This window comes from Melampsora larici-populina, assembly GCF_000204055.1.
Source record: "Melampsora larici-populina 98AG31 unplaced genomic scaffold MELLAscaffold_3, whole genome shotgun sequence".
Classification (NCBI taxonomy): Eukaryota; Fungi; Basidiomycota; class Pucciniomycetes; order Pucciniales; family Melampsoraceae; genus Melampsora; species Melampsora laricis-populina.
Window position 1 is genome coordinate 384905 of NW_006768767.1, and position 13414 is coordinate 398318.

Consider the following 13414-nt stretch of genomic DNA (forward strand, 5'->3'; position numbering starts at 1 on the left):
CTAATCATGCTTAATCCAAGAGATTCATCAACCAAACCTCATCACCGACAGAAACGGAGGTTTAAAGATAGAAATTGATCCAAAACTGGATAATCTCACTGGGTTGTATGTACCATGCATTCGACAGCACTTTGCAGAAGTCTTGGAAGCCAAGGGGTAGGAGAAGGAAGTGTATTCAGAGATCTGAACCACTCAAATAGCTCCACATCCTCTTCTGATTATCAGGCTCTCCCTGGATCAGTCCAGCACATCTTTTGCATTTACATGTATCCGATAGATACCTCTCATTCATCAAGTAGGAAAGGTGGAAAAAACATATGTGTTATGCTTCTCTTTAAGACCCAAAACGCAAGCGGGAAACTCTTGGGATGAGTAGGCTATTAATGACAAACTTCAATTGTTGAAAGTGCAGGCAATTGGTCAGTAAGGTGTACAGTGTACAATTATAGGGTATCGAATGAATCTTACTCGCTTTGCCAAACAGGTTGATTCATGGAGAGTCGTCATCGTGTACCTCTCCCCAATCATCGAGTGATAATTGAGAGAGGGATGTTATGCATTGTGTAGATAAGGGGAGATGAGATTGGCGAGAGAGGGGAATTAAGACGCTTACCATGATTCCTCATCTTCTTATACACAGTTGCATAAAGATATCTCATCCTTTAGCCTAGGTCAACCTGACTTTCTTTCCGAGGTAGAATTTCAAAGAGAATCATAGAGAATCAGATTGAAGCGATCCGGTCAAGCACGGTAGGTTGAAAGGTTTCAGTCTCGCTTTACCGAGGGCTTCATCACCCGCTTCAAAGTTTGTTTACCAATCCAACTTTTAGTACATTTCAATTTGCTGTCTTGGCCCAGATTTCCAGTCAAACTTGAGCATTTTGGCGCGAAATCAAGTCAACCGCGTGGGTTTGACTGTATGTAGCTTCTCAAAGAACGCAGTGTTCTGGACCACCGGTGCAAAGTTTTCGTGAGAGATGATTGAGTGAGGCTTCATCTCTGGACTCGAAAACCCAACGCCCGCGTTCAGAGTGACTTTGTTAGTTGAGAGTTTCAAACGCTATCTTTGTGTTGTGGGCAGGAAATTCACACACAACTCTGAAAGTCGATTCTCTTTAGATCCAGCCGAGAGACGGATCACTATGCGGTGGTGACATGATGATTGCTATAGCCTTCGACGCTTCCTTGAACGCGAGCTAACGCGAGACATATTCTGTCGAATTAAAATTGTGCGGGCACATTAGAAAAAGTGGTATAGAATTTTGATACCCATATACGAGCCCCAATATGCTTTCAAAGTCACATCACATTTTCCACTGTAATCAATAAACCTTTTAGAGCTCATGATATGGATAAGGGTGAAAACTGTAGTGGGGATCAAAGAAGTTCCATACCTTGACGTCATAATTTCTATAGTTTCCACATTCCTCGCATATAGGCTTTTAACCTCTTCGCGGAAGTTTATTGTTCCACTTCACAAGCTCAATAAGCTCAATCATCTCGTGATGCAGCTTGGTGTCCATTGCATCAACTAACTCCATCAAGTCTCTTGTCCGAGACCGACGGGGAAGATCATCCCGGGGGGGCTTGGGTCAAGCTGACTCGCATCAGTTTCCCGCTGATCTGCAGGGTCTTCTGAAATCCTTGGAAATCTGTGGATGGGCCTCATTTATATTATGTTGATGAAGTCTCATCATGGCACTTACGGAAATGCCGCCTGTGAAAAAGAGCGTAGTCTGATAAATGGCGAAGCAGGGAGGAATAGAAAACAATTTTTTATAGAAAAGAATCCCAGAAAGAGTCTCAGTAACTGAAAACCCAATAATATCCCATGAAATGATAACCAGAACCAAACCAATTCTTTCTTTCCTTTAAATTAAGAAAGGAAAAGAAACAGAAATTGCCTAATAGCCTCCTAAGAAACCTGCCACAAGTCTTGTGTGAGAATAGACGGTAGATATTCAGAAAAACAGATACCAACAATAGAAAATCTCAAAAAAGGAATTTTTTAACCACTCACACTAAAGAAAAAAACTCAGAAGTGCCAACTGTAAGGATACATACACATGGGTTTAGACAGGTCATCACATTAGTCATCTAGCTCCTGGTTGGGTTCCTCTTTCTCCTCACGAACCCTGACCGGAGCTAGGTACGTGTCTACATCATTTCTTTCTCTATTTGTTTCTTTTCTCTTTTGTGATTGTTTTCTGATTGTTGGGTTTCTCTCACGAACCCTGACCGGAGCTAGCTATTGAACAGGAAATCAATCCCGAGTTCTAGATAGCTTTCCGTGGTTCTGAACCACTGTGAGATAGTGCCAAGTCCCCAGTGAAGGTTCCTTTAGTCTGAACCTTACACTTTTTTTATCTATTACTTGTTTCCTTTTTTCTCTTCTTGAAAATCTTTCGACCACTTGACAACTCAATACTTGCCAAACTTGCCAATCGACAACTCTATGCCATTCAATCTCCCATCGAACTTCTGTATTAACCCCGAAACCTTGCTCCATCGAACTCGATCTGCTGACCTCATTGAATCACCGGCGGCTCCTCCTCCTCCTCGATACAACTGGAAGCCTACCAAAGACGATCCTGTGACACCGGATAAAACTCTTCGTACTATCTTTCCGTCATCATCTCATTCGCTAACCAATACAAACGACTCCATAACCACTCCTGATGTCAAGATAGTACGCAATCACTTTGAGACTGCCTTTCAAAATACCCCTATTGCACCTGGCGGATTTGTTTTCTCAACAATGCCAGCCTCTGAATCGTCCGATACCGCGACGGTCAAGGGGAAGAGCAAAGAGGATGGAGTCCAATCGAAGGACGATATCATTGAAGCCCTGCATGCGAGAATGAAACAGTTGGAGCAGGAAAACGCCACGTTGGAACAGAAGGCAGAAACGGCTGCTGCTGACCGACGACGATTGGACACTCTCGAAACAACGCTGTCTCAGATGTTATCAAATTTTTCACCCACCTTAGGCAACAGTGGCGGATCTCAGAACCCGTTTGGGATCAACCCAGGTGGTGGGAACAACTTAGCAACTCCGACTCCCTCTGGGCCTCGAGCAGGTCAATTCCAAACTCAGGAAGTACCGCCAACTCAAACCAGACCCCCCACCTTGGAACTCACTTGAACTGAAGAGCACTTACCTTCTGGACGCACCATACCTGTCTATATGACGGAGGAACCCTTACCACGAGTGGACCGATCGAACACCATCGATCAAGAGCCGCCTTTGACAGCTCCGACTGCCCTTCAGACAGCAAGATTGACGCTCGCGAGCGAGATCAAAATCTCAGAGGTCCCAAAATTCACGGGGCCCTCAGAGAACCCAGCGGCATTGTTTAACTGGCGACGACTCGTGGAACAGTACTTTACCCTGAAGAATCTTGTTGACAATAAGCAACAATTGATCATCTTAGGATCCTTACTTGTCAAACCACGAGCCGGTGCCTGGTTTGTTAATTCAGCATCAGATTTACACGAGTTGACTTGGGATGAAGCGATGAATGAACTGGCTGTCGAGACTTTACCTACCGGATGGCTAGAGGACACGGAATGGAAGATTCGTCAGCTCAAGATGGGGATGAACGAAGATTTCAAGACTTACGTAGGACGCGCGCGCGACTTGTACAACATCGTACAAGTACAAACGTCTCTTTCGGCTCGTAACCTGGCTGAATATATCGTATGGGGGGCGCCAGAAGTGTTTCAGCGATGGATCAAAGATCGAGGCCTGCTTCAAGCAACACCGTTCAAAATCCTGCCGTTCATATCGCTCGCAAGCAACGTCTGGGATTTGCTTCAATCAAGCAACCTGGTACCAAGAGGGCGACCACGTCAGAACGCTATTGAAGACAACCATCAAACTGTCAATCGTCCTGCTTACCCAATGAACACCTCAACAACCGAGACACGAACGGTAGAACAACGGGCCGATTCAGCTTGGCGTTATCATTTGTATATGAGACAAGTAGGACTGTGTGGATACTGTCGCACAAAGTGTGGGAATGCTCAATGTCGCGGCCCAGCGAAGGGACCGTTTGTGACTGTACCGGACACTTTCAATCCAGGACCTCGTCCACGAGCTCGTCACGAAACTGGGATCAATCCATGGATCCGACCGACATCTAATGCATCTACGAGGGCTCCTGGAGCGCCGACTGCCAAACCAGCAGGAAGACCACCCCCACCAGCCTCAATCATTGCGAGCGTGCAACATGGAGAACGTGACGATAATCACTCAGATCTCTTTTCTCAAGACATCACTCGATATGAAGAGGCGGATCGCGTCCTAGTTGCTCATTTGGCTGAAGACAAGGAAGAGGAAAGGTGCGCCAACTTTCCTTCGTCTCGGACAAAGTCTCTCATCCTCAAAATGAAAATTAATGGTCTTTTGATTCGGGCTTTAATCGACTCAGCCGCAGAAACCAACTTAATGTCGGATCGGCTGAACAAACTGGCACAAATTCCACGGCGGCCACTGGTTGCACCAATCGAGGCAAAGCTAGCAATTGATGGAGGTGATGGTAAATCATTCTTCTTCAAAGAATTTTGTTTCGCAAACGTGGCAGCTCATGAACCTGCACTTCGTTTTGGTTCAACCTTTTTCAAGTTGGCGCCATTGGGGGATAAGTTTGATGTTATCTTGGGGACCCCTTTCCTTGAAAAATACCACCTTGATGTTTCCCTTCACGATCGCGCTGTCAAACATGTACCGACAAAGACCATATTGAAGGAAGAAAATGCAATGAATAAGCTCAGAGATGAAGTAAAACAGTCAATGATTGCTTGCGTCATTGAGAATTTAAAACAAGTGAAAGAGTCCCGGGACCTGTCAGCCAGAGAAGAAAAGATGCTTCATGATTTCTCCGACCTCTTCCCAGACGAGCTACCTGCGGTAGAAGATGATGATGAGGACGATTTCATTGCGCCTAAAGGGCAAAATGAATCATCCAAAATTCGTCATAAGATCATACTAACTGACCCAAATGTAGTTTTTAATGAAAAGCAATACGCCTATCCCACAAAATATTTAGGGTCTTGGAAGAAGCTGATTGACCAACACCTTGCGGCGGGGCGGATTCGACGTTCTACAAGCCAGTATGCATCACCATCGATGATCATACCAAAGAAAGATCCCACTGCATTACCACGTTGGGTCTGTGATTACAGAACTTTAAACAAGTACACCGTCAATCGATCACCTTTGCCAAACGTGGATGAGGCAGTGCGGCTGGTAGGAACAGGCAAAGTGTTCTATATAATCGATCAGATCAACTCCTTTTTTCAGACGAAATTGAGGGAGGAAGACGTTCCGCTTACGGCAGTCAAGACTCCTTTTGGTTTGTACGAATGGGCAGTAATGCCGATGGGACTAACAAATGGGCCAGCAACTCACCAGGCGCGAGTGGAGGAGGCTCTAGGAGACTTAATTGGTAGGATCTGTGTTGTCTATATAGATGACATTGTTGTTTTTTCGAATTCAATTGAAGAACACGAAGATCATGTAAGACAAGTATTGGAAAAATTGAGACTTGCAAGACTGTATTGTTCACCATCAAAAAGTAAACTCTTTCGGCGCAAGATTAACTTTTTAGGTTATGAAATCAGTGGTGAAGGTATATGCCCGGACGAAGCTAAGGTGGAGAAGTTAGCAAAATGGAAAACCCCGTCGTCACAAAAGCAACTGTTGCGATTTCTGGGAACGGTGCAGTTTTTAAAGAATTTTATTGATGGTTTATCACACTATGTAGGTACTCTATCCCCCTTGACGAGCACAAAGAAAAAGAATGAGACTTTCAAATGGGGGGCAGCTGAAGATGACGCTTTTGAGAATATTAAACGCATTATCACAACACTGCCGGTATTGAAAACACTAGACTACGATTCGGAAGAACCAATCTGGTTGTTCACCGATGCCAGCGGACACGGGTTGGGAGCAGCACTATTCCAGGGATCAGAATGGGATAAGTCGTCTCCTGTTGCTTATGAAAGTCGTACAATGACGCCAGCTGAACAAAATTATCCCGTACACGAACAAGAATTGTTGGCGGTAGTGAATGCCCTTCAGAAATGGAAGATGATGCTTTTAGGGTTGAAGATTAATGTAATGACAGATCACCATTCTTTAACGCACTTACTAACTCAAAGAAACATCAGTCGAAGACAAGCCCGGTGGTTAGAGACCCTATCCCAGTTTGATTCAGACTTCAAGTATCTGAAAGGGGAGGATAACAGTGTAGCCAACGCCCTCTCACGAGCTGAAGAAGTCGCTTCGTGTGAAGTACGTAGTACATTTGATGACGAAATGAAATCCGAAATCAAAGAAGGATACCATCTCGACACCTTCTGTGACCGCTTAGCTGCAACATTACCACTACGGGAAGGCACCGAATCTAAGGACGGCTTGATGTTCATCGACAATCGACTGGTTATACCCAACACCGGCAACCTGCGGCGACGACTCATTGAACAGACGCATGATGCTTTAGGTCACCTTGGCGTTCTAAAGACGTTACTTCAACTACGTACGGAGTTCTTCTGGCCTGACTTGGCCAAAGATGTGAAGCACTTTATTCAACACTGCGACAAGTGCCAACGTACGAAGGGGAGGACGTCGTTAGCTTCAGGACGAATGCAGACAACCGATGGTCCAAGGGCACCTATGGAGGATATCTCTCTAGACTTCATAGGACCATTCCCAAAAGCCCGAGGATACGACATGATCTTATCGATAACGTGCCGATTAACCGGATTTGTACGAGCGATCCCAACGTGCCAAACAGACACTGCCGCAAAGACTGCTCAACGGGTGTTTGGATCGTGGCTATCAATTTTTGGAGCACCAAGAAGTATGATTGGAGACAGGGATAAACTGTGGACATCAAACTTCTGGCAAGAGCTCAATCGATTATTGCACATCAAAGTAAATCTGACAACTGCCTATCACCCACAAAGCGATGGAAGGAGCGAAAAATCAAACAAAACAATCGTTCAGATTCTTCGACCTCTGGTGGAACAACACCACGGTAAATGGTTTGACTGCCTACCGTCGGTAGAATACGCCATCAACTCTGCGGTTAATGTCGCAACAGGAGTTTCGCCCTTTGAATACGTGTACGGAAAAAAGCCTCGACTCTTTCCAACCACCATCCTCCCTAACTCGGTACCGGAAGTCCAGGAGTGGATAGCTAAACTCCAATCAGCATGGGCAGACTTCCGAGACAAGTTGTGGACGAGTCGAATAGACCAAGCAACGTATTACAATAATCGCAGACGACCGGGTGAACAATTAAAAGAAGGTGATTGGGTACTCGTAGATAGTAAAGATCGCCAACAAATTGTTGGAGGGCAAGGCAGACCGACCAGCAAGTTGCGACCTAGGTATGATGGACCTTACCAAGTCATCAAATGTGTGAACGACGGTCGGAACTTTGAACTCAAACTGAACGGCAACGACAACTCTCATCCAGTTTTCCACATCTCAAAATTGAAGAAGTACAGATGTGACGATCAGGAGGGGGAAGGGGTTTTGCGAGCAATAGGAGTACAAAAGTAAGTTCCCACCACTTAGTATGCACCACCGAAGCAACTACGCCCCACCTCCTCTCTCGTATCAATTCAATCAAACAACACCTTGGCCACTTTGTGAGCATTGCATGGACTTTTTGTGTTTTATTGCAGTACCTCAAACACGAAGTTGACAACGACAAGATCAAGACATCAAGATTCATTATATTATTCACTTCAACTCATGACTCTCACGCTCAAGGTTACCATTAGTTCTGTTTCTTTTTTTTATGACTTTTTATCTTTTTTAGCTTTTCTTTTTCAAATTTCTTGCTATAACAAATTTTTAGGGGCAAGTTATGCCAATTTTTTCCTTTTTTTCTCTTCTTCTCTTTCTTTCTCAATTATTATGGATTCAATGGAGGATTTTTTTTTTCTTTTCTTTGGTTTCTTTATTTTTTTTTGGTTTTTGGTTGGATTAAGGCAATTCTTTTTTTTAGAAGGGGAGGGATGTAAGGATACATACACATGGGTTTAGACAGGTCATCACATTAGTCATCTAGCTCCTGGTTGGGTTCCTCTTTCTCCTCACGAACCCTGACCGGAGCTAGGTACGTGTCTACATCATTTCTTTCTCTATTTGTTTCTTTTCTCTTTTGTGATTGTTTTCTGATTGTTGGGTTTCTCTCACGAACCCTGACCGGAGCTAGCTATTGAACAGGAAATCAATCCCGAGTTCTAGATAGCTTTCCATGGTTCTGAACCACCGTGAGATAGTGCCAAGTCCCCAGTGAAGGTTCCTTTAGTCTGAACCTTACACCAACATGGGAAGGCTGGCCAATAAATTTCTGAGAATCTGGTTAGCCACGTGTCCTTAAACACATATATAAAATGCTTCCAACAACCAACAGCCAGCTGCTTGAATAAATTCCAGCAAAGAAGCTGAATGGGCCAAAGTAGTAACACTTCCAGACCTAAGGATACGACCAGAAAATCTTTTGTTGAATAAGTTGTGAAACCAAGACATGAGCCATGATCATCTAGGAGACACACCCTGAGAAGTAATAAAAAGCTCTGCATGAGAAAGGAAAACTAAGAGCGCGTTCACTTAAGCGCATTCTGACCCAAAATTTCATTTTACACAGCACAGAAATCACATTCTGTAAAAAGTGTTTGATTTGCTATTTACAAGCATTCTGTAATGTACAGAATGCTTATAAAAATCGCTTTTTGCCTTGATTTCTACAATTTGATAATAGCGAATTTTTTCGATTTTTGCCCTTTCTGACTTCTTCAAAAATTGGGACAAGTCCCTGTTCACCGTACGGAAGGTCATAAAGTTAAACCTATCCAAAACCATCATATACCCTCTGAACCCATACCATCAACACCACTCTTCACTTCTTGCACTCAATCATCAGTTGTCTTCATCTCATCATATCCAACCAACTCCACCATGTCTGATAATGAATTGGACACCAGTGGTAATTGTGAAGGAGCCACCAATCAACCATTGTCAACACAGCCTGCTCTGATCAAAAAGAAATAAAACAAAAAACAAAATCAGGATCCCAAACTGATCAAATCAAAACAAAAGAAATTAAATCAAATGATAAGAAGAAAACAAATGAAAAGAAGAAAACAAATGAAAAGAAAGAAGATAATGAAAAGAAGAAAGACCATGAAAAGCAGCAAGATAATGAAGATGATGACAATGACGATGATGAAATTGTAACTAGTGGCGGCGTATGGCTTCATAAGTGCACTGCATGGTTAATCGACGAGCTTAGTCATCAAACAGATCCTGGGAAGGGGAATGATGGAGGGCTGAAGGCAGAAGATTGGAAGCAAGTTCTTATTGACTACAACAAACAATGGAAAACCAAGGAGCCACTGCTTTGTTTGAAGAATCACATCCAAAAGGTATACATTTCATTCTTTTACTCATCAATCTTTACTTCAGAAGTATTTCATTATTGACTCTGCTTTTACTGAATTTCAGCTCAAGCAGACTTACCGGGCTTTTGAAAAGATCAAAGACTCCTCTGGAGCTCTGTTACGACCAGGCTTCGGGGGTCTTGCGTGTGGGACAGAGAGAGAGAGGATGCTGGGTACTACGTAATATAGTTATTGTAGCATAGGGAAAAGAGCAAGTTGGAGACGCTCAGACTACAAGAGTGGGACTCAGTCCGTCCCCCTTTCACGGGTTGTGATATGCCCGCAGACCAGTGTCACAGATCATAACACTATCCCGCCTTTTACGCCCCGGCCCCTCTTTGCTGCCGGACGTCTTTCCCCGGGGCTTGGCGTTAAAAAACCCGGTGGGAAAAAGCTTCAGCCCCTCTCTCTAATTCCGTACCCTCCTGGTTCCTCTGTGATCTTCCTCAGCTTTCGGAAACCTTAAATCAAACATGTCGATCATCTCCTTTGCATTCTGTAGGTTAATCAGTGGTTCCCATGAATCCTCAGTTCGATTGAACCCCTTCCATGAAATCAAATACTCGATTTTTCCGCCTCTTCGACGCTTGTCTAGGATTTCCTCAACTTCCCACTCCTCTTCACCCTCGATTTCGATTGCTGGTGGCGCTGTCTCTACTCTTTCCTTGATGGCGTCTGGTGAGTGCTTCCTCAAAACTGATACATGGAATACTGGATGGACTTTACTCATGCTTATGGGTAACGCCAGTTTATACGCCGAGGTCAAAACTTTCTTGACGATACTGAAGGGACCTAACCACCGATGGTCGAGTTTGCTACTAGGTCTTGTAGTTCATATATTACGGCTATTCAACCACACTTCATGATCACCTATCTTCCAATTGGATGTAGGCCTTGTGTGAGTATCATGATTCTTTTTCATAATTTCTTGGGCTTGCATTAATGATTCTTTTAATTCGTCCTGTACTTCTTCAATAGTCTTCAGTCGCTCTTCCACAACCGGGATGCACCTCTCAGTCGATGGGATCCTTCCAAACGATAGGTCATATCCCACGTTGGCTTTGAAGGGCAATACACCTGTGGACAAATGTGTACTGTTATTATAAGTAAACTCAGCAAGCGGTAAGTGCTCTTCCCAATCATTTTGTCGGTAAGATATGAAATGTCTCAAATACTGCTCTACGGCTTTGTTAACAATCTCCGTCTGTCCGTCTGTCTGAGGGTGATACGCCGTCGACGGGTGCAGCTTGATGCCCAGTTGGTTGTTCAGTGATTCGGTGATTTTTGACACAAACACGCTCCCTCGGTCAGATACGATTGTCCTAGGTAAGCCGTGCAATTTCCATACATACTTCAGCATCAGTGTAGCGAGCTCTTCTGAATTCATTTCTGTCGTGCATGGTATGAAGTGCCCCATTTTTGTAAGGCAATCTACAACTGTCAATATACAGTTCTTACCGTTTGACAATGGAAGTTCTGTAATGAAGTCATAGCTGACGTCTGTCCAAGGCCCCGCTGGTATAGGTAGCGGTTCCAGCGATCCGAAGGGTACTTGGTTTGATGGTTTTACTCTTAGGCAAGAGTTGCACCCATCAACGAACTTGTTAACGTACATTTTCATGGATGGCCAGTGGTATTGTCTCTGTACCAAGCTCAAGGTCTTCATCCGTCCTGGGTGACCCGCCAAGGCACTGTCGTGTCGACTTCTCAGGATCTCAAACTTACAGCGACTATCGTTTGGGACTTCTATCAGGCCATCTTTGTAAAGTATACCTCCATGGACCTCATAACCCTTAACTGCATCTTATAACACCTTTCCCTTCATTGTCTTCACTACTTTCATTAAGTTTTCAATACGTGAGTCGAGTGGCGATTGTTCCCGTATTCTGTCGAGTATGGCTTCATCAGTCCAGACAGGTGAGTCTTGCGTTCTTTCAATAGCGTCAATTTCAATTGTTTCTGGCGTTGATTCCATTACGTCTTGCTCAAACCAGTCCTCCACCTCCTCAAACCAGGCCTCAATGCTGTCTAGGTCGGCGTTGAACGAAGACTCAGATAGGTTCTCCGGTCGTAGAAGACTCCCGAATGATAGTTTCTCATCCTGTGTCGGTTCCAAGTCTGGTCTCCTCGATAAGGCATTGGGTTTGGTCGAATCTCGTCCTGGTCGGAATCAAATATAAAAATCGAAGCATCCTAATACCTCAGCCCACCTAGCCTGCCTCCTTGTGAGTTGCTTGGTTGTCATGAACGTCTCGAGGTTCTTATGGTCAGTAAATACCGTAACTTCTAGTCTGTTTGGATTCCCCTCTAAGTAGTGCCTCCATTCTTTGAAGGACGCTACTACAGCTAACAACTCCTTATCAAAAATTTCATAGTTTTGTTCAGCCTGGACTAGAGATCTCGACAGGAATGCTACTGGGTGGAGAACCCCTCAATCGTCGTTTTGGGAAAGTACTACGCCCAAGGCGTAGTCCGAACAGTCACACTCAAGAATAAAGGGCTTATAGGGATCCACAATTCTCAGTATCGGTGCCGTTGTGAAGGAAGTCTTTAGTGTTTGGAACACATCTTCTCGCGATTTGGTCCACACGAACAGTTTTTCCTCACAAGTTAAGTCGTGTAAGGGTCGTGTCACTTTTGAAACATTCTTGATGAATCTTCTATAAAATTTAGCAAACCATAAGAATTGCTGAACTTGGGTTACATTTGCAGGTGCAGGCCAGTCGGTGACGGCTGATACTTTCAATGGATCCATCCGTACTTTATTTTTTGAGATCAGTAGTCCGAGGTAGTCAATCTCTTTTCTTGAAAACTTGCATTTCTTGGGCTTCAACCAGATACTGTGCGACTCAAGTATTTTCAACACTTCTTCGACAACACTCTCGTGGTCAACTCCCGCTGGCGTGTATATCAGTAGTTCATCCAGGTAAGCGGCTAGATCCTTTCCAATCCTGTCTCGAAATATGTCGGATATAAAAAATTGGAAGTAGCCGGGGGCTCCCGTCGGCCCAAAGGGCATTACTAGTGGTTCGAATTGACCTCTCTTGCAGATGAAAGCTAACTTTTTCTCATCTCCTTCCCACACCCGCAGATTGTTATAACCATTGCGCATGTCGAGGCTTGTGTAATTCTCGGCATCTTGCAGGCTGTCAATTAGCTCCCTGGTTAACAGGAGTGGGTAGCGGTTCTTCACAGTGAGTGCATTTAATTTCCGGTAGTCGAAGCAAGGACGGAGGTTACCATCTTTTTTTCCAGTAAACAAGACAGGTGCGGCCCACGGCGACGTTGTCCTACGTAGGGTTCCTTTGCTCAGTCCCTCATCAATCATGGTGTTGAGGGCAGTCTCTTCGGCAGGTGACAACGGGATCATTTTGCTGGCTTGCGGGGTTGCTCCTGGCACGAGTTCTACGCGGAAATCGTACCTTTGGCAGGGAGGTAATGTCATTGACTTCGTCTTTATAAACATGGAGATATATCTGTGATACTGGGTTGGGACGAGTTCTTCTGCTGACATCTCAATCTTGTCTTTTGAAGCTTCAGCCGCCAGTTTAGCCGACACGTTCCAGGATGCGTTGGCCGCGGCTATTGATGCGTCAAATCTAATCCCGGGGTGTAAAAGCTTGTGATCTGCTTCAACAACACTGGGAATGGGCGTATCGGACTCACCTCGCGGGGGCTTGATCTCCTGAAGTAAGAGAGCCCCCTCGCCAATTTTCCTAGCTTCCCCCTTCCGCACGCTGACATTATCCGGGGTGTTTGTCGGAGTAGGCGACACTTTGGGCTTTATCCGCTCCTCAGTGGCGGGTGCAGTTGGTTCCTTTGGCATTGATGTCTCGGGTATGGCTGGTAGGGTCTGAATTCGAAAAGGTAAAGGCTTGTCATCCGTGGCAAGGAGTAAGGGTCTGGGTCCATTATCGAACTCACCTTGCGGGGGTTTAACGCTAGCAATGCT

The 13414-nt window shown here is 44.7% G+C and overlaps 1 protein-coding gene across 1 annotated transcript; it reads left to right on the forward strand.

Moving 5' to 3' along the window:
* Window positions 1-2455: 2455 nt before the first annotated feature.
* MELLADRAFT_90792 (uncharacterized protein) lies at window positions 2456-3145 on the forward strand (the record flags this gene model as incomplete). The annotated part of the gene is made up of 1 exon (XM_007404894.1): window positions 2456-3145. The coding sequence occupies one exon, from the start codon at window positions 2456-2458 to the stop codon at window positions 3143-3145; it is 690 nt and encodes a 229-aa protein (XP_007404956.1).
* Window positions 3146-13414: the final 10269 nt, after the last annotated feature.